Here is a 26,133-nt window from a genome sequence, read left to right as displayed (position 1 = left end):
TCCAGGGAAAGAGCAGGGAATTGGGATGTGTTGCTGCATTTTTAAAAATTCACACACGGGATGTGGGTGATGCTGGCTATGCCAGCATTTATTGTCAGTCCCTAATTACCCTTGAGAAGGTGGTGGTAAGCTGCCTTCTTGAACTGTTGCAGTCCATGTGGTGTAGGTACACCCACAGTGCTGTTACAGAGGGAGTTCCATGATTTTGAGACAACAACAGTGAAGGAACGACAATATATTTCCAAGCCAGGATGGTGAGTGGCTTGGAGGGGATCTTCTATGTGGTAGTGTTCCCATGTGTCTGCTCCTTTTGTCCTTCTAGATGGCAGTGGTCATGGGTTTGGAAGGCGCTAAGGTGCCTTGGTGAGTCCCTGCAACGCATCTTGTAGATGTTACACACTGCTGCCGCTGTGCGTCGGTCATGGAGGGAGTGAATGTTTGTGGGAGGGGTGCCAATCAAGTGGGCTGCTTTGTCCTGGATGGTGTTCTTGAGTGTTTTTTATATTGTAAAACGTCAATTTATTAACAGTCCAGCTCACGATCCATACATCATTTTACAAAGTCTTAAATGACCCCAATAAATCCCCTGAACACAGAACCCGACATCTATTATGCGGATTCAAAACACTCACTGGTGCATTTTTTTTAATATAGAGAAAAACAATTTTGTTTAATCTCCCAGTTTCAAGTGCTGTTTCATCACTGGTACATTGTTTTGGTCACATTGACGCTGCTCCTTTCAGTCCTGAGCTCTCCCTTCATATGGGCAACACGCGCGGCTCGACTACATATTAGACGCTGCTGATTGGTGGATCGGGAACACGGTCTTGTCCAATCAGAAGGCGCCTTATTGGTGGCGTGAGTGGAAAGCCGAGTGAGAAGTGCTGCTGATATCGTTTGGTCCGGAATGAGCTCCATCGGTACCGGGGTGAGTGGGTGAGGCCTGTGGCTGAGCGTTCGGATGGGAAAGTATCAGGCGGGCGGTGTTCTCGGTCTGCGAGGGTTTGCTGAGCGGGCCCGGGCTCGGGCCCAGGCCTTTCCCCCGAGGCCGGGAGCTAGGCCCTGGGGAGCTGGGCCAGCAATTCCACAAGTAGCAGCGCGACAGCCACCGGCTGACGGTGGGGCTGGGCTCCGGGGGGGGGGGTCGAGATATTTTTGAGCACCTTCAATGTGGGCTGGACATTCCGGCCGCCACTCTGCGTCTGAAGCTGCTGAGTCACGAGGACTCCCCCCCGCCCCCCGTCAAAGAGAAAGTACCGGCGAGGGGGCGGGTTCATTCTGAAACCGGGATTATAGTGGAGAGTAGCTTCCTGCTTGTTAGTTGAGAGTCTTGGCCATCATCCAATAACATTCAACAAAAGAAAAACAAATCAAAAAGTTAAATACTGCGGATGCTGGAAATCTGGAATAAAAAATAAAATGTTGAAAATGCTCAGCGGGTCAGGCAGCATCTGTGGGTAGAGAACCAGGGATAACGTGAGGACCCCTAACCTGAAATGTTAACTCTCTCTCCCCAGAGGTGCAAAATCACATTGGTGATGGAAGTGGTGACCCGAATTTAATTAGTTTAAAGGTTAACATGTTAGGTTCACGTTTATTTTATTGCTGAAGAAAATTAATATGTGCTGGGGTACCTACAGCTCCATGGAATCTTTCTAAATAGGACCTGAGTCATACTCTCAGAGCAAGCTTGATGATGAAATAGGGTGCATAAAAGCTACCCTGATCAGCTCATGGTTTGCTTTATGTTGCACAAACTCATGAATGGGCCTAAGGCCACCACTTTCGGTCCTGAAAAGTGCCCAATCTGCCTCAGATTACCCTGCAAGGGTAAGGGGGTCTCAAAAATTTGAGCAACAGGTGAAGCTATTTCACGCTGCTACTATGTAGTAGCAGCACAAGTGGTATTCTCCACTAATAGGATGCTGCTATCAAGTTAAAAAGATTCTGCCAACCACAGACATGAGTAATGTGGTAAGACCATAAGGCATAGGAGCAGAAATTAGGCCATTTGGCCCATCAAGTCTGCTCTGCCATTCCATCATGGCTGATAAGTTTCTCAACACCATTCTCCCGCCTTCTCCCTGTAACCTTTGATCTCCTTACCAATCAAGAACCTATCTATCTCGGTCTTAAATACACTCAATGACCTGGCCTCCACAGCCTTGTGTGGCAATGAATTCCATAGATTCACCACTCTCTGGCTAAAGAAGTTTCTCTTTATCTCTAAAAGATCTTCCCTTTACTCTGAGGCTGTGCCCTCAGGTCCTAGTCTCTCCCATGGAAACATCTTCCCCACGTCCACTCTATCCAGGCCTTTCAGTATTCTGTAAGTTTCAATCAGATCCCCCCTCATCCTTCTAAACTCCATCAAGGAAAGACCCAGAGTCCTCAAACGTTCCTCATATGTTAAGCCTGTCATTCCTGGGATCATTCTCGTGAACCTCCTCTGGACTCTCTCCAGGGTCAGCACATCCTTTCAGAGATCCGGGGCCCAAAATTGCTCACAATATTCTAAATGTGGTCTGACCAGAGCCTTATAAAGCCTCAGCAGTACATCCCTGCTTTTATATTCTAGTCCTTTCGAAATAAATGCCAACATTGCATTTGCATTTCAGTGCCTGTGTGATGCCAGGTATGTAGACCATATGGGTTGATCGTATCAAACAGCACGTCCCTTTAGCTGTTCACAATAAATAAAGTACTGACCGTACCCAACCATCACGGGCTTGCAAAACTCAAAACCTAGTGTCCAACATTAGTTAAAATTCTGCGATTGGACAGCACTTGCAAGACTCTGATTGTGATCCTGATTATGCTAAGAATTACACTGACAACCAATTTAAGACTCAGTTGGGCTCACAGTGTGGCTTACTTGTGTGCCAGAAGCTACATATATTCATACAGAGCACTGTCCTTGCTGACAGGAGCATGTCCACACATTGCAGCTTTCTCAACTAAACAAAAGCTTGGGGGACAGCCATTTCGTGGTTCATTGGTCAATCTTGACTAATCAGAGTCAAGCTTCCTGGTTTGAATTTAAACAGAAGCTTGGCAGTTTACTGTTCCCTGGTGCCCTCTTCTCATGCAGTATAAATTGTTCCCTTTTAAGTTTGGTATTCTTGTGAAACTGTCCTGATGAGTGCAAGACTAAAAGCTTCCACACCATGTATCTCTTTTTTCCAGCAATACTCAATAAAAGGTCTAACTCTTAGAACTGGTGGATGCCGAGACATCATAGAATAGCCTGTCATGTCGGTGCCGGCTCTCTGCAAGAACAATGCACCTAGTGCCACTACCCTGCCTTTTAGCCGTGCAAATTTTCCCTCTTCAGATAACGATCCGAGTCTCTCTTGACAGCCATGATTGAATCTGCTTCCACTACACTGTCAGGTTCCAGGTCCTAATGACAAGTTGTGTGAAGGATTTCCTCATGTCGCTGTTGGTCCTTTTGCCAATCACTTTAATTTGGTGTCATCTGGTTCTTGATTCTTCCACCAATGGAATAGTTTCTCCCTATCTACTCTGACCAGCTCGTGAATTACTTTTGAAATGTAATCACTATTGTTATGTAGGAAGTCTGGCAGCCAATTTGTGCAAGCTAGATCCCACAAATAACAATATGAAAGTGACCAGATAATCTATATTTTTAGTGATGTTGGTTGAGGGATAAATATTGACTGTGGTACTGGGGAGAACTCCTCTGCTCCATTTTGAATATGCTATGGAATCTTTTTACCTCCACCTGAGAGGGCAAGGTGTTTGGTGTACTGGCCAAAAAAAGGCACCTTTGACTGTGGAGCGCTCCCTACTGCGCTGGAATGTCAGCCCAAATATTTGAACATATAATTTGATGTGGGATTTGAACCTACAACCTTCTGATTCAGAAATGAAAGTAGCCCCACTGAGCCATAGCTAACATTTAAGTTTCAAAATGCAAGGAGCTATGTGCGCTAAACCTAATTGTTGGCTGATTTGTTATTTTGTACATTGTGTTCATGTAGAATGGATGTTTGAGTTTTAATATTAAATTATGCTTTTGGTGAAATTTAGGAATAATAGAAATGTACCATTATGTAAGAAGGTGACAAATAGCATTTTAATATTTTAGTTTGCTGTTGGGAGTCATGCTGGGCTGATAGAGATGTAATTTTAATATTGAACATGCCAGAAAAGAGAGGAAAAAAAAGTTTATAGTGCTTTTTTCAAATCCCAAAGCACTTCACAGCCAATTAAGTTCTTTTTGAAGTGCAATCATTGCAGCGTAGGAAACCTGTCAACCAATTAGCACTCAGGTAATCTGTTTGTGATACAAAAATAGAAAATACTAGAAATACTCAGATTTGACAGCATCTGTGGAGAGAAACAAAGTTTAACACTTAAGGTTGATAATGATACTTCATCAGAACTGAGGGAAGATAGAAATGTATTTTTCCTGTTTTTATTTCAAATTTTCAGCATCTGTATTTTGCTTTAGTAATCTATAATGTTGGCTGAGGGATAAATGTTGGTCAAGGCTCTGGATGAACTTCCTATCTCTTTTTGAATAATGTTGTGGAATCAGAGTTTACTATTTCAAAGCAGATACTTCTTGACTCTCCTCTTAGAACTTACCTTCTTGACTAGGCTTTTTTTGAGTTGTACCATTGGACAGTCTTTCATTGGAACCATGCTGGGTCCTGATGATTTGTGTAACTAGAGCTGTAGAGGGGGCACTAAACTAAACAGTGAGGAGGGGGGGTTCATGTGAAGAGATATTTAGAAAGTTAACAAGAAAGGACAAGGCAATAGTGTAGGGTAGTGATATGGGTAATGATAACCAGAGTGTGACAGAAAAGGACAGAGAGTACACCAATAGTGCCAGAGTAGGGAAACATGGTATAAGGAGAGAATGAAGCTCTTGTTATGAATGCTGTGTGCATTCAGATAAAAGTGGATGAGTTGATAACACAATTGGAAATAAATGGGATTGATATAGCCATTACGTAGATATGGTAGCAAAGTGACCAAGGCTGGGAACTTAACATTCAAGGATGACATTATGGAAGGACAGGAAGAAAGGACAAGGAAGTGAGTTAGCTCTGTTAATAAAGGATGAGATCAGTACAATAGTGAGAAATGATCTTGGCTTGGAAGGTCTAGATGTAGAATCAGTTTGGATGGAGATAAGAAATAACAAGAGAAAGAAGTCACTGGTGGGAGTAATTTATAGGCCCTCTAACAGTAGCTACACTATGGGACAGAGTATATGTGAAGAAATATAGATTTCCAATTTGATTTGTCCAAAGGTAACCTTGCTGAGTTCAGAGAGTGTATCTAGGAGAGTTTTTTTTAGAACAATATGTTCTGGAACCAACCAGGGAATTGGCAATTTTTGACCTGGTAATGTGCAATGAGACAGATTTAGATGGTATCAAATTGAAAGAAAAGACGCACAATGCTGCAAAGATTAGTGGTAGGCCGGAAGATTGGGAAAATTTTAAATGAAAGTAAACCAGCAAGAAATTTAAAAACCAACAGGAAGAGCTTCTACAATTATCTAAAAAGAGAGAGTACCTAAAGTAAAGGTTGGTCCCTTAGAGGGTGAGTGGGGAATTTAATTTTTTTAAAATTCATTCACAGGATGTGGACTTTGCTGGCTGTGCTATCATTTATTGTCCATCCCTAGTTGCCCTTGAGGTGGTGTGGTGAGCTGCTGCCTTGAGCCGCTGCAGTCCATGTGGTGTAGGTGTTAGGAAGGGAGTTCAGGATTTTGCCCCAGTGACCGAGAAGGAACAGCGATATATTTCCAAGTCCAGGTGGTGAGTGACTTGGAGGGGAACTTCTAGGTGTTGGCGTCCCCCATGTATCTGCTGCCATTGTCCTTCTAGATGGTAGTGGTCATGGGTTTGGAAGGTGCTGTCTAAGGAGTCTTGGTGAAATAATGGGAAACAAGGAAATAGCAGAGACTTTGAACAAGTATCTGTCTTCACGGTAGAAGACACGCAGCATCCTAAAAATAGTAGAAAATTGAAGGGAAAAGGGAAGGAGGGACTTAAATCAATCTCAATCACTGGAGGAAAAAGTACAAGATAAAGTAATGACTGACAAGTTTCATGGACCTGATGGTTTGCATCCTAGGGACTTAAAAGAAGTGGCTGCAGAGGTGGTGGATGCATTGGTTGTAATCTTCCAAAATTCTCTAGATTTGGTGAAGGCCTCAGTGGATTGATAAGGTGCCAAATAAAAGATTACGACACAAGAGCTCATGGTGTTGGTTGGGGTTAATATATTTGCATGGTAGAGGATTGGCTAATGAATAGGAAACAAAGTCAGAATGAATGGGTCATTTTTAACTTGGGCAAACTGTAACTGATGGAGTGCTACAGAGATCACTCAGCCTCAACTATTTACACCCTGTTTTAACGACTTGGATGAAGGGACTGAATGTATCTTAGCCAAGGTAGATAGGGAACTAAGATAAACAGGCAGGGAGGACATAGTCTGTGGGCAAAAATGTGGCAGATGAGGTTGTCTGTTAATGTGGGAAGAATAGAGCAGAATATTATTTAAAATGAGAGAGACTGCCAAATGCTGTGGTAGAGGATCTGGGTGAACTTGTACATGCATCGCAAAAAGTTAGCATGCAGGTACAGCAAGTAATTAGGAAGGCAAATGGAACGTTATGGCACAGCAGTTGGTAAAGGCTGAATTGTTTAAATCCCAGAGGGAAACTTGAACAACTATCATAACATTTTCAATTGCTATGCTTGATATGCAGCTCTGAATTCAGGAATAAGAACACTGAGCCTCGAGGTTTTTTATATAAAATTAAATTAAACATTTATTAAACAAACACATACGTGTCTACAAATTACTGCCATAATAACTTTTAAACAAATCCCCAAATTAATCATTCCCAGGTAAATCTTCAAGGCAACAATAACCCAGATACCAGGCAAAGCACATTTGACTGCACAAATTCAAAATGAGGTTCGTTGCAATTTGGTTCCTTTGCAGACACCGTTGTAGGCTTACGGGGTGGTTGGATCTTAAATGCCTCTGACTTACACACAAAAGCTCCTTTTTGATTATACCTAGCTTTTCCTTTGAATGTAAATTTTCCATGATATCCTAGTCTTTATAACGTCACTCTTCTAACAATAACATTTTCACCCTAATTTTATTAGTAATATTTTATTAGTAATATAAACACATTGCTTTGTGTCTCCCAGCTAGGTGAGAGATTTTACCCATTCTTGTGAATGCTTTATTCAAAAATGCAAATTGCCCCATGACACCTATGTTTCTAAACTTCTCCATGTTTATCTAATTACCATTTCAAACCTATTTCTTTCTATACATCAAAGCATCCATGCTAGCTGGCTTTAATCCAATTAAGACACGCTACAATTCCATTTTAAAAAATAATTTCAAGTAACATTATAGACATTAATATCTCCATGACAGCCTATGTCACTAGGAGAATGGAGTATAAAAATTGAGAAATCTTGCTACAACTGTGAAAGGCATTGGTGAGGTACACCTAGAGTATTGCATACAGCTTTAGTCTCCTTAAGGAGGGATATTTGCACTGGAGGCAGTTCAGAGAAGGTTCATTTGGTTGATTTCTGAAATTAAGAGTTGTCTTTGAGCAAGTTGGGCCTATATTCATTGAAGTTTAGAAGAAAAGGTTATCTTATTGAAGCATTTAAGAAAATGAGGGGCTTGACTGGGTAGGTGCTGAGGATGTTTCTCCTTGTGGGGAATTTAGGACTTGGGTATTTCAAAATAACGGGTCCCCTATTGGAGGTGAGGAGGAATTTCTTCTGAGGGTCATTAATCCTTGTAATTCACTACCCCAGGGGGCATTGGAGCTAGGTCATTGTTTAAGTCAGCCCCTGAATGTATTCAGATTTTTAATTGACCAGGGAATCAAAGTGGAGTTAAAGCCACAATCGAATCAGCCATGACATTGAATAAAAGAGCAGATTCAAATAGGAGTAGGCTACTCAGTCCTTTATGTTTTGGTTAACTGTCCTAATATTTCCATATATGGTTCAGTGTTGAATTTTGTTAATGCTCTGTGAAACTAAGCTAAAGATATTACATATATGCAAGTAGTTGGGGGATTGGTCAGAGTTCTTCCTACTGATTACCATCCAGCAACTATTGCATAAGTATGTCCTTGTTAAGTGACTGGTATCCAAAATCAAACCCAAAATGGATCCTTGATTTAAATAGAAATATAACAAATTAAGACATTGCAGATGAGGCAGTGCATCGGGATTGTAGCATGTGGGCATTTGTGGACAATGAGACTGTCCAAGGCTGTCACATCTGCAAGAAATATCTCGAGGCACCATGGCTTGGACGTTGAGCTGGAGTCGTATCTGGAGACACATGGACACAAGGGAAGAGGAATTACTGGATTATTTATGAGTACAGTTGCACACTAGAAGGTGGTGCAGGAAGGTAGCTAAGAAAAATTGAGGAGAGGGAGTTAAGCAGGACCAGCAAACACTGCTCCTAGCCAAGTTATACAGTAGTCAAAACGTCTGAAGGAGAAAGACGTGGTAAGGACAACCAGAATGCCAATAAAGACTTAAATGCTATCAAAAGGGAACTAGATGAGCACATGAGAGAAAAGGGAATAAAAAGTTTAAAGACTATCATGAAGTAGCTGGAATGGGAGACTCGTATGAGCGATAAACACCAGCACAAACTATTTGGGCCTGTTTGTGCTATATATTCTTTGCAAACTTTCTATACTTGATTTATAATTTTGGTATTGCTTATAATGTGTAAGATTTTTCTCGCTTGCTTTGAATTTCCAGTATGATTTGTCAGCATCCACCTTCTCTCCTGATGGACGAGTATTCCAGGTTGAATATGCGATGAAAGCTGTAGAGAACAGTAGGTAAGGAGTCCATCGTCATTACGAATGTTTTCTCAGGGAATGCTTAAATTTTTAGAAGCTTCAATGAGGTTTCAGGTTAGTATTGTGTTTTGTGTATGAGCGTTGACTCCTTGCTGTGGTATGATTCCACAGGCATCAGTTGTTCAAGTAGTCATTCTTCACTTGAGAATCAATTGTTTGCATAAACTCCAAATCTGACTCTGTCATTGTCCAATGTCAATTCAGTTACTTTCAAAAGATGCTAATGATACCAGCCATGAAACAAATTAATTTCAAAATGTATGATCCAAGACAAAGGTTAAGTTCACTGTTCGCTTCCATTTGATAAAAGTTGACAAAACTCAGATTTAAAACTCTTGCAGATATTTAAAAGTACTAAAGCAGAGTCAGTTATAAACTGAAAATTTAGCCCTTGATCAAAATAAAAACATGTACAAATGTTTGTGATTTCAAAACCTTAACCTTTCTCTTACCGCAATCAGTTCTTTGTTTCAATTTAATTTCACAGCACAGCTATTGGGATAAGATGTAAAGATGGAGTAGTGTTTGGAGTAGAGAAATTGGTCCTTTCTAAACTGTACGAACAAGGCTCCAACAAACGCATATTTAACATCGATCGTCATGTAGGAATGGTAAGAATTTTATAAGCATCCTTCCCCCAAAAGAGGCACGTTAGTTAGTTTGTGAAGGAAATTGAAACATTCTTGTATTATGTCGATGAGCCCTGTGTGCAAAATTGTATCAAGTATGTAAAGAATTGGTACTGAATAGAACATTGTAGCAAGAATGCGAATTTTAACAACAGTGTACTATATTTTGATTTCAGTACAGGCCTAACTTTTAAAGATCACAATAAGCAACTCTTGTTTCATCCCACAGGCAGTAGCAGGTCTTTTGGCAGATGCACGGTCTCTTACTGATATTGCAAGAGAAGAAGCTTCCAACTTTAGATCCAACTATGGATATGATATTCCATTGAGGGTATGAGATCTATTTAGCAGTTATTGTAGTACAACTTTGAATTTTACATGGGTATATTGCACAATATAACATCTACAACTTAATCCAGTGACTAACCATGGAACAATGTTTAATCCACAAAATCATAAATTGTCCCAGGTGATTTTGATGTGTTATTTCTTCCCCCACCCGAAGGCATTGACTTCCTCCAGTAATCCAGTCCCATGGTTACCAGGAGCTATTTCTCACGTGTTACGATTTTTTGAAATGTGAGCTTCGGGTGATGTCAGCAGGCAATTTGCCCACAAGGTCATTGTAGAATAGCTGAATCCTGTCCTTGCCATACATGAACATGTGCATTTTCGATAGAGGTTGCTGGATAGCAATGATTTTTTAAATAAATGCTTTTTTTCCTCATCCTACTTTCGCCTGAAGAGCTGAGGCTAATTGTAATAAACTACGACTGCGCTCTCAGATTAGGAAACTCAGAAACTAGGGACCAAGCCAGGAGCCTTTCTGGCTTAGGTATTTGCTACATAAATTGCTCAGGAAGCACGAATTACAGTGCTTCTCTTAAATGCATACATTAACTAGAGTATTTAACACAATCCAGTTAATTTGTCCTACCTTGCCCATTCTTGTCCTGTTAGTTTTTGCACCTACCTAATAAAGTTCAAACCCTAAACAAAGTTTCTTGCTAGTCATATGCCAGGACAGTGTTGTCCAATAGGAATTGCACACTTGTGCAAAAGGTGGTATCTTTTTAACCCTAATGCCCTGTATACACTTTGAATACAGATACATAGACATGTATTTATTTACTGAACAGACATATCATTAGTTCATCGTCTTTGCTTACATTTTCCAATTTTGAAATTTGCCACAAAAATTTATAGTATATATTAAAATTAGCTATTTGGGCTAAAGAATGCTGATGTATTGCAAAGTTATCACAAGTATTTATTTTTTCTTTTAGCATTTGGCAGACAGAGTAGCAATGTACGTCCACGCTTACACATTATATAGTGCTGTGAGGCCATTTGGAAGCAGGTAATTTTATTGTAGTGATTTGAAAAGTGTGACTTCTGTATTGCATGTTTATACAGTTGATGTAAAGCACCTCAGCTGTGAATGAACAGTTATGGGATTATGGTGTGAAATTGATAAAAGAAGAAATGTGCAAACCATAGATATTTTAATTTTATGCAGCATTTATTGGAAATCTTAGTGACAAATTAATTTCAAAACTTTTATAGCTTTATTATGGGGTCTTATGACAAGGACGATGGAGCTCAGATGTACATGATTGACCCTTCAGGAGTGTCCCATGTAAGTATCTCCAAGAATATGTTTGCCTAACTTTTTCTGTAATTGACTTAGAAAATTGATCATGTAAGCAGTGGTTTTAAAACATCAGTAAATATCGTATGAACTCTTATTAGCAGCAAGATAATGACTTGATTGTATATGTTAGGGCAGCATGGTGTTTCTACAGAATTTTTTTTTAAGAAAAAGCCCCAAAACTTGGCCCTCATTTAAGTGTGGTGTATTCTATTGAACACCATGTACTATGGTCTGATTAGAAATGAAATATTTAACATTTTAAAGCAGCCAGCAATACTTCCTGTTATATTGTGGAGGAGATTAAATTATATTATGCAGAATATTGAATAACTACATTTAAAGTGATGTTGGATTTGTAAACCTATACAAGAAACTGCACAAAATTATAATGACATTGAATTCTATAACAGCTACACTTGTCGTAAAATACTAATAATTTGAAAACTACATTCTCCTCTTTTAGCTCGTCTCATCATGTGCTAGTTAGTGTGCATCTAAAGGGGTGAAGCAGATCTCGCCTAGTTCAGTTCAGGAACAAGCTGCTTGGAGGTTTAAGGGCAGTGATAATTTATCATCTTGTACCACTTTGTAACCAGTCCAAGTTAAGTTGTCTGTGTTAAGTGTATACATTCTCATACCAGCTTAAGTCATGGAATGAATATGTGCTATGAGATTTTTTTTAAATGACACTTACTTCCTGCATGAATACTGGAGTATTTTGTGGTTAAAATCCTGTTATATTGCTGTAGGGTTACTGGGGATGTGCAATTGGAAAAGCTAAAGAAGCAGCAAAAACAGAAATTGAGAAGCTGCAGGTAAGCCATAAAATTTGAAATGGATATAATGTGAGGAAATGAAACTAAGGGGTATGAGAACAAATTGGGTAATGAAATTAGGTTTTTGGGACATCAGTTATGAAGGAAACTGGCATGGATTAACAAATCAGGCAAAAGCTTGTGCATCAGATTTACTCAACTGTCAGATTAATGAAAGGCTTGTGCTTCTGATACATGTTTGATCTTGGGTGTTAATCTGTCAATTTGTACAAGCATAATATGGTACATTATTGAAATCTGAGATCTGCTAAAACAATTTTTCATTGGGAATAAATGTTGGAGACCAGTTGTAGCAAATGAAAAAGTGCTTTGGAGTTCATCTGCACAAAAAGATTAATTAGAAGAAAGTCCTAAGCGTCCTTAATGTAATATTAGGAACATCACAGGCAGCACAAATTTTTCAATTTAAAACTAGTTTCTTGAAGGGTCAAAGTAGCAGCAACTCTCCCATGAAGTTGATTATGAGTATACCATGCAACAATGGTTTGTTGTTGAGGAAGCTGCATTTTAAGTGGCCTGTCCCTTTGAAGCCATGATGTATAATTACATTAGATGGCCCAAGTTTAATTAGAGTTCAGTTGATTGGAAGTTACTGGTAAATCTTTTGCTCTTAAACATTAAATGACTGTCATTTTTAAAAATAGGTTAAGAATGACATTGAATGGATTCCTTCAAAACTGGTATACTTACATGATGTCCAATGCACGTCAACTTTGCTACAAATTTCAATAAAGGAAATTAAACCCTGCTAACATACATTTGACCATGTAATTACATCCTCTTACCAGTGGAGGTGAGGTGTCAGGTTTAAATGTGAACATTATTTGACTTTATTGAGAATTCATAACAACGTATGACTTTAAAATGGAGGCTGAATGGTGCCTTTGTGTCCTAATCCAATTATCCCTTGATCTTTAACGCCACTTAAATTACCTGCATATGTTCTACAAATTAACAAGTGTAACGAATCAACTAGTGTATACTTTTTTCCCCACAACTGCTTTACAGATGAAAGACATGACTTGCAGGGAAGTGGTTAAAGAAGTTGCAAAAATGTAAGTTTATAATATTGGCTAGAATGCTTTTTGCTATGTATTCAGATTTTCTTTAAACAGTCTTGCTGTCTTAGTGCCAATAAAGTGACTGGTTTACTTTAATAGTTGCAGCAAAGGAAATTTTTCCATTTCTCACCTGCCATTCCTGCAGGCATGACGAGGAGAGAGAGATTCGAGCATTTCTCTAATACTACATCAGCCTTCATATGTGAATGTAGATAAGTGCCAAGTTGAGGAATGCAGACATTAGCAGTTCATTTCTCATCCCATGTCTATACGCATACAGTCTGCACCAGTTCTCTGTTCAGCAGTGAAGTGGGGACCTTGGTATTTTTCTCCCTAACCCAGGGACTTTCCTGGCTGAGGCCATGCAGCTTAGCAAAATTTAGGTGTTGGACCAAGATCATTGTAGTGATGCATTTATACCATTACACTATACTAAACTCCGCATGGGGTGCTCGGATTACCATCTGCACATGTTATAACTATTAAATTTAAAGCTTGAAATATAATCTTTGTATTCCCTACACCTGAGAATTTTTAATCCATTAATATGCAAGTTAGGAGTTAACATTATGTATGGATAACCACGAGTAGTAGCTTGCTTAAGCTATCTTTTGATAATACTTAAATATTTAAATACTGAAAATCAGATTTCTAATCCTGAAGTGTTGCATTCAAGCTGCGAATGTTACATCAGTTTTAGTAAATCTGTCACTTTGCAATGGTAGCTCTAAAGTACAGTACTACTCATGAGGTCAGAGGTTGCTATAATGTGCTTGCCACATAAAAGTGCAATTGTGTATGTTGTGACTTCTCTGGCAGTTGAAAGAAAATTGTTCACTAATTAGTGCGCTTGATAATGTTTAGATATACATAAATAATTAAGCAGCTAAAACCTACAATTTTTGCCCACACCAGCAAGCAACATTCCTTTTAAAGGCCAGAATTCCTGACAAAGGTGCAATTCTCCCTTTGACATCAGAGTGTATTATATCTATTCTCAGTTGTAGATTTGAGTGAATACTACTTTTGCCCTAGCTTGACTACTGCAATTTCAAGGAAAAGCTGAAAAGGAGAAACTCGTCAAATTAAAACAAATTTTGGGGAATGAATGCAGGCACCAAAAAAAAATTTTCATGTGACATTTCATTACTCATTTTGATAGTACCTTAAGTAATTCTACCTTCCTTTAAGTAATTCTACCTTCCTTTATCTCCTGGTGTTAATTGCACTGATATCTCCCCCATACAGATACTTGACTGAAATATATCACAAATGTCCTCACATCCATGGGAAAGCTGACTGATTGATTGATTATCTTCCAGCCCGGGCATGACTAGAGAGATAGATTCAAGCATTTCTCTAGTACTATAACAGTCTTCCTATATGAATGTAGATAAGCACTAGGTTTTGAGGAATGAAGGCAGACATCACTAGCAGTTAATTTCTCCTTATCATCCCATGTCTGTACCAGTTCTCTGTTCAACAGTGAAGTGGGGACCTTGGTATTTTTGGTCATTTGTAGTGCTCCTATTGGGGCCTGGTAGTTAAACTTGTAGGACTTTCCTGGTGTATATAGCTCTGCTCATCATGGGATGAGTTATTGGGAGGGGGAAGCTGGCATAATTCAGTCTTCAATGTTGTCAAATGCAAATTCACACTGACAGGATTGAACTGGAATAACTCAATTTAGTAGTCAAAATATATTAATTACTGTGCCAAAGGAGATAGATTTCAAAAAGATCAAGCAACTCAAAACTGGGCATCCATGAGATACTATGGGTCATCAGCAGCAGAATCGTATACAATCACAATCTGTAACCTCAGCCTGGCATAGACCACAATCTACCATCAATCTAGGGGATCAACCCTAGTTCAATGAAGAGTGCAGGAGGGCATGCCAGAACAGCAGCAGGCATACCTAAAAATGAGGTGTCAACCCAATGAAGCTACAACAGGCCTACTTGCATGCTGCTTCCACTATTTGGTCTGCGATAGACAGAGCTAAGCAATCCCACAACCAGCAAATCAGATCTAAACTCTGCAGTTCTGTAACATCCATTTGTGAATGGTGGTGCACTATTAAACAACTAACTAGAGGAGGAGCCTCCATAAATATCCCCATCCACAGTTCAAAAGACAAGGCTGAAGCATTTGCAACCATGTTCAGGCAGAAGTGTCCAATGGATGATTCAGCTCTGCAGCATCAGGAGCTCCCCAGCATCATAGATGCCAGTCTTCGGCCAATTCGAGTTACTCCGTGACATCAAGAAATGGCTAAAGGCATTGGTTTCTGCAAAGGCTATGGGCACTGACAACAACAGGACCAGCTATAACACTGGCATCTACACAGCAATGTGGAAAATTACCTATGTATGCCTTGTTAACACCACCACCTGGAAGTTCCCCTCCAAGCCATTCACCATCCTGACTTGGAAGTGTATCGCTGTTCCTTCACTGTCACTGGGTCAAAATCCTGGAACTCCCTAGTAGCACTATAGGTGCACCTACACCACAGACTGCAGCAGTTCAAGAAGGCAGCTCATCACCACATTCTTAAGGGCAATTAGGGATGGGCAGTAAATGCTGGCCTAGCCCATGATGCCCACATCCTGTGAAGGAATAATAAAACTAGACAGTGATAAGACAATATTAGGTCTTAACAATGCACTTTCGTCTGTGGGACAGAGGTTTTAATCTAGCTCAGGCTGAAGTGAACACTGCTGTTTCTACAGAATGTACAGATCCCTTGTGAAATGAGTAAGTGTTCCAAATTTGCCTAAACCCACTTCACTAGGCCTACAGCAGAAAACAATTCAGAAATTAATCTTGGGCATAGGAATGACTGTGGGAAGTATTTGTAACGCCATTAGCAAACATATATTTGTTTTGCATCTCTGGGCTCTTGTTCCTTTGCTCATTTTCAGATACAATGTACATTTTTTTTTTTAAGAACACAAGCTATGATATGGTTACAGAAACATGGTTTTAGAGGGTAACTAAGAGTAATCTGTACTGTGCAGGTAAAATATATACTTATGTAAAATGTGATTTTTTTTTTGTAAAAACAGATGAGCATGTTAGCTGTCTAGTGCTAAATTGTGGAACTATTCTTGAGTGGGTTAAATGTGGGGACCAAAAATGGGCTAGGGCCTGTTTTTTGTGTATTCAAAGACAAGAAATTTGTAAGGCCAACGAGCGAATTACATGCCTGCACAACCTAGTTAGAATATTATAGTTTTTGCAAAAGCCAGTATAAAAGTTCAAGCTTTAAGACTAGGCTACTGCCAGCCTGGTGGCAATTGCATGCTAATAAATTACAAAGTGGAATATTTGCTACTTTTAACGTTTTAGAATATTAGCCCCTCAACCAAGAATTAAGTTGATTGTAAATCAAGACAAATATTGCCATCTTTATTCTCAGCAGGACCACCAGAGGGAGCAGTTGTTAATCTGTTAACAAATGTCAATGGTATGTTACTAGTGCTTGTGGTCTCAAAAGTCCCCCTCTTTGGGAAAGAAATAGAAGGGGATTCTGCTGTAGCCTCCCAATATTATGTCCCTACAAATAAATTCATTTTCATAATACACCAAGTGTAATACAATTAGTTCTAAATATAGATAGGCTGACTGTTGAAAAACATTTTACTTAAGTCTGGAGCAAGAGAAGATAGTGGATAATCAAAGTTTTTTTAAAACATCATGTACTACTGTGGTTGATTATTCAAAGTTAAATGCACAATTTCCCCCCCCCCCCCCGCCCCCCCCCACCTTTGAACTTTGATTTTTAAACTATTTACTGTTTTATCTTCAGAATCTACATAGTCCATGATGAAGTAAAGGATAAATCTTTCGAGTTGGAGCTAAGCTGGGTTGGAGAAAGTAATGTTTTCTTTTAAAGATTCTATGTATATTGATAAACAATTTTCATCTTTTAACAGTAACATTAGTAATTTTGAATACTTCAGTTTAAAAATACCCGTGTTCGTTAACATTGTTTCTTCTGACTTCTGTACGTTGCTTGTTTCTATGCAGTAATGTTTAATCAACACATATTTTCTTATCTATTGGCATTGTTACAATCCCAAATTTGCTTTTTGAATCAGTATTTCAATCAACTTTTACTTAGTTGAGGCTACAAGGGGGCTTTCAGCTCAAACTGGCACACTCGAGTTGATCTTCTGGCAGACTAAACTGATGAGCTAGATGAGCCCACAGTACTCTAAATTGTTGTCAATTCATCAGACAACTGGTCTCCTTTACATTGGTTCCTCAATGCGAGTTGAGCGACTGCTTTGCAGAACACCTCCATTCGTTTCAAAGCATGACTGAGCTTCTAGTTGATAATCACTAATTCTCCACCTTGGTCCCACTCTGCAGGAGAGGTCAAGGACAGAAATGTCAGTGAAAGAGACTTGAGTACCTCTTTTCAACTGGGCACTTTACAGCTATCTGGACTCTGAGTTCAATAATTTTAGATCACAATCTCTCATCTCCCCCCACCCCCTACAAACACACCAGCATGCTGTTTTGGGTATTTTTCACTGGTTCAATTTTTCCTCGTTTCTTCTTTATTCCCTTACTGTGCTATCCTGCCATTCACACCACATCTAGACAGCTTGTCATTTAATCTCTCCTGCCCTCCATCCTGTCACAGGCCTTCCTTTTTTACCCCACACTCTTCCCCCATCCACTGCTCAAAACTGATTACATCAGTTCTGATGAAAGGTCATAGAGCTGAAACACTGTCTTCACAAATGCTGCCTGACAACCATCTTGTCTTTATTTTATATTAGCTAATTTACATCATTCAGGCTTGATAAACTCCAGCAGTACATTTTTGTACATTCAATGCATTAGACATCTAGATGATTTAGGAAAGGGTGGGAGGCAAAAGTAGAAGATTGAAAGATATTTACTTTTTCTCTTGATACTATTATAATTTGATGTTTTACTTTGCAGTTACAAAAGGCAGACATGAACTTGTACCTAAAGATATCAAAGAGGAAGCAGAAAAATATGCCAAAGTAAATAAAATAAATTTCAATGCAACTTTTGCAATTTGCCTTGTGTAACACATTCTCCTCACCATGTTTTTTCTTCCTTAGGAATCTCTTGAGGAAGATGACGAATCTGATGAAGACAACATGTAATTAATTTCTTTTAAAATATATAGAGTACTGTTTGAAACAACTCCTGCCTTTTTCCTTTGTATTTTTAAAACTGATATCACAGTATCAAGTTTAAAGTTGGTTTTCTTATGTCTAACTTTGAACTTTACAAAATACTTGTAAGAAGGTAACTCATTAAAAGATTAAATGTTACATCAGTGTGACCAAAATAAAAATCTTACCTATTGACTCAGTTTCTTTCTTTCTTAATAGGACTTTATTGCAGAGGCAGTACATTTTCTCTGGAGTTATGGAACTATTATAAGGTTAATGTGGTCTAGAGATCAGCCAGTGCTTGAACACTTATAGGTATAGATTTGTGAAATAAGATCTCAGAAGACAGGTTTTTCTGGGATGGGGAGAAAAACATCATAGCTAGAAAACATTTCAGCTGCTTTTTCTCTCTTCCCCCTCTGCCCCATGTGGTGGTTAAAGGTGGTGTAATCCAGGATTTTGACCCAGTTAAACAATATTTCCAAGTCAGCATTTTGTTGCCCTTATGTGCTTAAATCAGTAGAGATCATAGGTTTGAGAGAGAACTTGCTAGTTTGTTTTTAAAACATTCATTGGATGTGGGCATCACTGGCAAACCTAAGGGCATTTTAGAGTCAACCACATTGCTGTGGGTCTGGAGTTACATTTAGGAATTCCTTCCCTAAAGGACATTAGTGAACCAGATGCATTTTTATGACAATAGATTCATGGTCATCATTAGACTTAATTCAATAAATATCTGGAATTTATCTGCTGCGGTGGGATTTGAACCCTGGTCCACAGCACATTACCAGTCCAGTGACAATACCATTATGCCACTGCCTCCCCCTAGTTCCTCTAGTATATATTTTGTTTGAATGCACTGCAGTCACTGTGCAATGGTGATGGAAGGAATGAATGTTTAGAGTGTTAAGAGGTGTGACTCAAGCAGGTTGCTTTGGCCTGGATGCTGTTGAGTATGTGTTGCTTTGATGTTATAGATAGTCACTCACCGTGTCTCACTTCAGCTTTTTTGTCCATGTTTGGGCCAAAGGCTGCAATAAGGCCTGGTGGAACCCAAATTCAGCAGGTCATTGATGAGTAAGTGCCACTTAACAGCAGTCAATAGCAACTTCCATCACAGAGATTGGGGCAGTAATTAGCCTGCTATGATTTTTTCTGCTTTTTATAGACGGCATACCTGGGTAAATTTCCATTTTTTATGTAGATGCTAGTGTTGGACCTGTATGGGAACAGTTTGACTAGTTTAAGAGCACAAGTCTTCAGAACCACAGCTGGGATATTGGTAGGGCCCATAGCCTTTGCTGTATTTAGTGTGCTCAGTCATTTCAAATTGGCTGAATACTATCATCTGACAGTAGGAACAGGAAGGGATAGATAAATCATCCATGCAGCAGTCTGTCTGAAGATGGTTACTGTAGCATACTGCTTCTGTTTTTCAGCATGCATGTAGTCTTGTACTGCAGCTTCACCAGGTTACCACCTATTTTTGTTAAAGGTATGCCTGTCCTGCTACTAGCATGCACACCTCATTGAACCAGGGTTGGTCATTGCTCCTCTAGCTGGATGATGATATACCAGACCAGGAGGTTCCAGATCATGGAGTACAATTCCTCTGCTGCTGATGGCCTGCAGTGCTATTTGAACTGCTGTGTTCTGAATCTCTCATTTAGCATGGTAGTAGTACTACAAATGATGGAGTTAAGATGGGACTAGGTATTCATAAAAACTCTTTACTGATCACTCCTAACAAAACTGCAATAAATTGGTGAGGATGAACTGAGGTGAATGTAACAGCATGTGACTTGAACGCGCCTTAGTAAAATTGAAGTTAATGGGAATTGGGGAAAACTCACCACTGGCTGGAGTCCTACCAAGCATAAAGTAACTCTTTCGAGTAGATCTAACTCTTTCGAGTACAAACCCGTTTCCATCTGTTTCAGATGAAGTTAGATAGTTTGCCATTGTGAGATTTGAACTCTTGATCTTGGGGTTACAAACCTAGTACCATAACCACTTGGCTATTTAGGCCAAGCCCAAGCATAAAGTAACTCTTTCGAGTACAAACCTGTTTCCATCTGTTTCAGATGAAGTTACATAGTTTGCCATTGTGAGATTTGAACTCTTGATCTTGGGGTTACAAACCCAGTACCATAACCACTTGGCTATTTAGGCCAAGCCCTATACTTCTGGTGATGGCACTATGTTTTTTAGTAACTCTTTCGAGTACAAACACGTTTCCATCTGTTCCTATTCAGATGAAGTTTCATAGTTTGCTATTGTGAGATTTGAACTCTTGATACTCTTTTTGAGTAAACCTGTTTCCATCTGTTTCAGATGAAGTTACATTGTTTCATAGTTTGCCATTGTGAGATTTGAACTCTTGATCTTGGGGTTACAAACCCAGTACCATAACCACTTGGCTATTTAGGCCAAGCTCAATATCTGAAGGAATGAGACTCTAACTCTTTCGAGTACAAACCCGTTTCCATCTGTTTCAGATGAAATTACATTGTTTCATAGTTTGCCATTGTGAGATTTGAACTCTTGATAATCTTTTAAATGAAAACCAAATCAACAAAATTGGGATAAATCAGGCACAGCCCCTAATTCAGGTCAGCTGTAAAACCAAGGACAAAGTTTAAAGGAACCTTACAAACTTTAAATCAAAATGTGATTAAAGGGGTCAACAAAACACCCCAGTCCCCACGGTGCCCACCGAGCACAGAAGGCCTCGAGTGCAAAAGTCTTGTAACCCTTTCAAGTATAAACATGTTTCCATCTGTTCCTATTCAGATAAAGTTACATTGTTTCATAGTTTGCCATTGTGAGATTTGAACTCTTGATCTTGGGGTTACAAACCCAGTACCATAACCACTTGGCTATTTAGGCCAAGCCCAAGCATAAAGTAACTCTTTCAAGTACAAACCCGTTCCCATCTGTTTCAGATGAAGTTACATTGTTTCCCATTGTGAGATTTGAACTCTTGATCTTGGGGTTACAAACCCAGTACCATAACCACTTGGCTATTTAGGCCAAGCCCAAGCATAAAGTAACTCTTTCGAGTAAATGGTTGCATTCTAACCTTGGTGCACACCAGGAAGTGATCTGTATCACAGTCAGCATTGTCTTAGCTGTGTAATTCTTTCGAGTACAAACCCGTTTCCGTCTGTTTCAGATGAAGTTACATTGTTTCATAGTTTGCCATTGTGAGATTTGAACTCTAGATCTTGGGGTTACAAACCCAGTACCATAACCACTTTGCTATTTAGGCCAAGCCCCAAGCATAAAGTAACTCTTTTGAGTACAAACATGTTTCCATCTGTTCCTATTCAGATGAAGTTACATTGTTTCATAGTTTGCCATTGTGAGATTTGAACTCTTGATCTTGGGGTTACAAACCCAGTACCATAACCACTTGGCTATTTAGGCCAAGCACAAGCATAAAGTAACTCTTTCGAGTACAAACACATTTCCATCTGTTCCTATTCAGATGAAGTTACATTGTTTCATAGTTTGCCATTGTGAGATTTGAACTCTTGATCTTGGGGTTACAAACCCAGTACCATAAGCACTTGGCTATTTAGGCCAAGCACAAGCATAAAGTAACTCTTTCGAGTACAAACCCGTTTCCATCTGTTTCAGATGAAGTCACATTGTTTCATAGTTTGCCATTGTGAGATTTGAACTCTTGATCTTGGGGTTACAAACCCAGTACCATAACCACTTGGCTATTTAGGCCAAGCATAAAGTAACTCTTTTGAGTACAAACATGTTTCCATCTGTTCCTATTCAGATGAAGTTACATTGTTTCATGGTTTGCCATTGTGAGATTTGAACTCTTGATCTTGGGATTACAAACCCAGTACCATAACCACTTGGCTATTTAGGCCAAGCGATAAAGTAACTCTTTTGAGTACAAACATGTTTCCATCTGTTCCTATTCAGATGAAGTTACATTGTTTCATAGTTTGCCATTGTGAGATTTGAACTCTTGATAATCTTTTAAATGAAAACCAAATCAACAAAATTGGGATAAATCAGGCACAGCCCCTAATTCAGGTCAGCTGTAAAACCAAGAACAAAGTATAAAGGAAACTTACAAACTTTAAATCAAAATGTGATTAAAGGGGTCAACAAAACACCCCAGTCCCCGCGGTGCCCACCGAGCACGGAAGGCCTCGAGAGTGCCAGCAGACACCGCGTGCTCCTTCTCCAGGGACATCCGGCAGCGAACGTAGCCACGGAAGAGGGACAAACAATCGGGCGGGACTCCCCCGTCGATCGCCCGCTGCCTGGACCTGTTAATGGCCAACTTGGCCAGGCCCAGGAGCAGGTTCACGAGGAGGTCCTCCTCCTTCCCGACCCCCTTCCGCACCGGGTGCCCATAGATCAGGAGCGTGGGGCTGAAGTGCAAACAAAACATCAATAAAAGGTTTTTCAAATAACTAAAAAGGGAGTGCAGCCTACAACACCCTATGTATACATGGTCCACGGACTCCACAAGACCGCAAAAAGGGCACGTGTCCTGAGAGTCCGTGAACCAATGCATCCTCTTATTATAAGGGACTGCTGCATGCAACACCCTCCAACCCAGGTCCCCGATAGAAAGGGGGAGGACACCTCCGTAGAGGGCCTCCCATCGGGGGCCTCCGCCGCCGGACAAGGGCGAGAAAATGGAAGGTGTGCAGCAGCAGTCCATACAAAAAGCTCCTCTTTGCCGTGCCAAGAGGCACAGAGGGCATGTCCCCGAGGCGGCTCATATTGTGGGGCACCAGCACCCGAGGGAGGGTTCGGGGCTTGGGGCCAATGTGGAATTCCGTCCGAACAGGGGAACGCTCAGACGGAAGACAACCGCGCACCTGGGCCGCCTCAAGACCCAAAATAACGTCGGGTCCGAGCACGACCGTTCTCAGGTCTTGGATGGCATCGGCTGCGACCTGGACACTCACAGACGCGCGTCGCGCCAACTCCTGCGGGAGCATCCAGCCCAGTCCTCCGCCACCCAGCACGTCCCCGATCCTGGTCACCCCTGCGGCCACAGCCCTCCTCTCCGCCAACCACTGAAAAGGACGGAGGGGCGGATTCCTGAGCAGCGGCTCTCTGACGATAGCCGCTACTCCTGACAGGGGAGAGCTGCGTCGCGAGGCGACCACTTTCCAGACTTTGATCAGGTCCTGGTAAAAGACGGGCAACGCCTGCAAGGAGCCACCGAGGCCCAGCTGTTCTATAAACAGGAGCTGCACGTCATAATTCAGGCCGTGCACCTGACGGAAGAAATACGTCATCAGGGCACACCATCTAGGAGGAGGCTCGACGTAGAGGTATCGCTACAGGGTCTGAAGGCGGAAAGTCGCCACCTGTGTGCGTAGGCACACTAGCGCCTGACCACCCTCCCTAAGCGGGAGACTCAGAACCTCGGCAGCGACCCAGTGCAATCTTTTGTCCCAGAAGAAGTCGACTAACAATCTCTGGATTCTTGTGACAAAGTCCGGGGGAGGGGTCAAAGTGACCAGCCGATACCACAACATGGCGGCGATCAGCTGGTTTATGACCAGAACTCGACCTCGGTAAGATAGCACTCGGAGCAGTCCTGTCCAGCGCCGCAGGCGAGCGGTGACTTTCGTCTCCAGTTCCTGCCAGTTTGCCGGCCAGGATTCCTCAGCGGGGCAGAGATGGACCCCCAGGTAGAGGAGGCTGGTCCTGCTCCAGGTGAAAGGCCTGAGCTCCTCGGGTAGGGGATCCATCTGCCACTGACCGACCAGGAGTCCAGAACATTTACCCCAGTTGATCCTGGCAGAAGAAGCGGCAGAGTAGACCTCCAGGCACTCGCGCATCCTCCGCAGGTCAGCCGGGTCACTAAACATAAGGAGCACGTCATCGGCGTAAGCCGAAAGGACCATCCCGATGCCCGGCCCGCGCAGAACCAATCCCGACAACCTCCTCCGCAAGAGGCGCAGGAAAGGCTCCACGCAAATAGAATACAACTGGCCAGACAGGGGGCAGCCCTGACGTACCCCTCTCCCAAAGCGAAGGGGCGCCGTCAGGGACCCGTTAACCTTCACTAGACACTCCGCGGCGGTGTACAGAAGTCGGATCCGGGCGACAAAATGCATCCCGAACCCGAAAGCTCGCAGAGTTCCGAGTAAGTATTCGTGATCCACCCTGTCGAACGCCTTCTCCTGATCAAGAGACAGGAAGGCGCTCGACAGACCAGCCCTCTGGGAATGGTGGATGATGTCCCGGACCAGATGGATGTTATCATAAATGGTTCGGTCGGGGACGGTGTAGGACTGGTCAGGGTGGATCATGTGGTCCAGCACGGTGCCGAGCCGAGAAGACATGGCTCGGGCGAAGATTTTGTAGTCCGTGCTGAGGAGGGAGACCGGGCGCCAGTTTTTAAGAAGGCGGAGATCCCCCTTCTTCGGCAGCAGGGCAATCACGGCCCTGCGCCACGAAAGGGGCATCTCCCCGGTAGCAATGCTCTCCCCCAGGACCCCCGCGAAGTCGCTCCCCAAGACGTCCCAGAACGCCCTGAAGAACTCCACGGTCAGCCCGTCTAGTCCCGGGGTTTTGCCCCTAGAAAGACCGTCGAGTGCGCCGGTCAGCTCCCCCAGACTTATAGGGGAGTCGAGCTTTCCGGCGCACTCCGGGCCGACCTGCGGCAGGTCCTCCCACAAAACTCTGCAAGCTTCCTCACTGGACGGATCCGGAGAGAACAGGGCAGTGTAGTAATCTCGGGCAATGGCCCTGATGCCCTCCGGATCCGAGACAAGGGATCCGTCGTCGGCCAGCAGCGTAAAGAGCTGCTTACGGACCCCGTGCCTTTTTTCCAGTGAGTAGAAGAAGGGAGAGCCACGGTCCATCTCCTTAAGGAAACAGATCCGCGACCTCACGAACGCGCCCCGAGACCCGACCAGTTGCAGGTCCCGCAGCGCGCCCTTCTTCTCATCGTACACCGACCGCAGGGCCGGGTCCGCGTCGGGCTGACGGAGACGTGCCTCCAGGTCGAGCACCTCCTTCTCCAACTCCTCGACCCAGGATTTGCGTCTCTTTGTCGACCCCTTCGCGTACTCTTGACAGAAAACTCGGACGTGAGTCTTGCCCACGTCCCACCATAGCCTCAAGGAGGGGAAGCCTCCCCGCTTCCTTCTCCAGCCGGCCCAGAAGCGACGGAACGAGTCCAGGAACCGCTGGTCTTCCAACAACAGGTTATTAAAATGCCAGTACGCGGACCCCGTCCGAGCGCAGAACGAAGTGAGCTCCGCCCACACCAGACGGTGGTCCGTGCATGGAACCTGCTGTATAGAAGCAGCCGGAACGCAGGACACGTACGCCTTCGAAACGTAAAGGCGGTCGAGTCTGGACGCTCCGACTCCAGGTGACACAAAGGTGAACACGCTAGAGTCAGGATGGAGATTTCGCCAGACGTCCACTAAGTCGAAGGACCTGACCAGGTCCCGCAACTTACTCACACCTCGCGTGCAGTGTGGGGTACCGTGACGGTCCCGGACCCCGAGGGTGCAATTGAAATCCCCCCCGAGGACGATGCACTCGCCAGCGTCGATGGAGCCAAGATGAGTGGACACTTCTTCAAAGAAGCTCGCTTGCTGCTGCGTGCCCAGGGGAGCGTACACATTCACAAAGTGAAGCACCGCCCCCCCCAGACGCACAGTCAGGTGCAGCAACCGGCCTGGCAACGGCTCCTTGACCCCCAAGATCTTCGGCTGAAAATGCGGGGCCAACAAGATAGCCACCCCGCCCAAATTGGAGGCTAGGTGACTCATGTAGACCCCCCCTCGCCACTCCAGGAGCCACGTGGCTTCGTCACCCGGAACGGTATGGGTTTCTTGCAGGAAGCACAACGCATA

The 26,133-nt window shown here is 42.3% G+C and overlaps 1 protein-coding gene and 1 long non-coding RNA gene across 2 annotated transcripts in view; one reads left to right on the top strand and one right to left on the bottom strand.

The window, feature by feature from the left end:
• The first annotated feature begins 771 nt into the window (after positions 1 to 771).
• psma3 (proteasome 20S subunit alpha 3) lies at positions 772 to 18,457 on the top strand. The gene is made up of 11 exons (XM_041214300.1): positions 772 to 928; positions 8,817 to 8,899; positions 9,408 to 9,531; positions 9,779 to 9,880; positions 10,836 to 10,909; positions 11,116 to 11,188; positions 11,953 to 12,018; positions 13,048 to 13,094; positions 16,912 to 16,979; positions 18,060 to 18,124; positions 18,206 to 18,457. Exons 1-11 carry the CDS (start codon positions 908 to 910, stop codon positions 18,248 to 18,250), a joined length of 768 nt encoding a protein of 255 aa, XP_041070234.1. The 5' UTR covers positions 772 to 907; the 3' UTR covers positions 18,251 to 18,457.
• LOC121292426 overlaps positions 17,859 to 26,133 on the bottom strand; it is a 64,435-nt gene continuing 56,160 nt past the window's right edge. Inside the window, exon 3 of the long non-coding RNA XR_005946265.1 lies at positions 17,859 to 18,230. This is a non-coding gene — a long non-coding RNA (uncharacterized LOC121292426). The remainder of the gene's footprint in view (positions 18,231 to 26,133) is intronic.

The sequence above is a fragment of the Carcharodon carcharias genome, chromosome 20, assembly GCF_017639515.1.
Source record: "Carcharodon carcharias isolate sCarCar2 chromosome 20, sCarCar2.pri, whole genome shotgun sequence".
Taxonomy (NCBI): domain Eukaryota; kingdom Metazoa; phylum Chordata; class Chondrichthyes; order Lamniformes; family Lamnidae; genus Carcharodon; species Carcharodon carcharias.
This window is presented reverse-complemented; position numbering and strand designations above follow the sequence as displayed.

What these genes read in the sequence shown, in the direction of transcription:
- psma3 (XM_041214300.1), top strand. Translation starts at nt 908, where the DNA reads ATGAGCTCCATCGGTACCGGG. An exon ending in AAAGCTGTAGAGAACAGTAG is followed by an intron (nt 8,900 to 9,407) that starts GTAAGGAGTCCA and finishes TTAATTTCACAG; the next exon opens with CACAGCTATTGGGATAAGAT. An exon ending in GTTAAAGAAGTTGCAAAAAT is followed by an intron (nt 13,095 to 16,911) that starts GTAAGTTTATAA and finishes TTTTATCTTCAG; the next exon opens with AATCTACATAGTCCATGATG.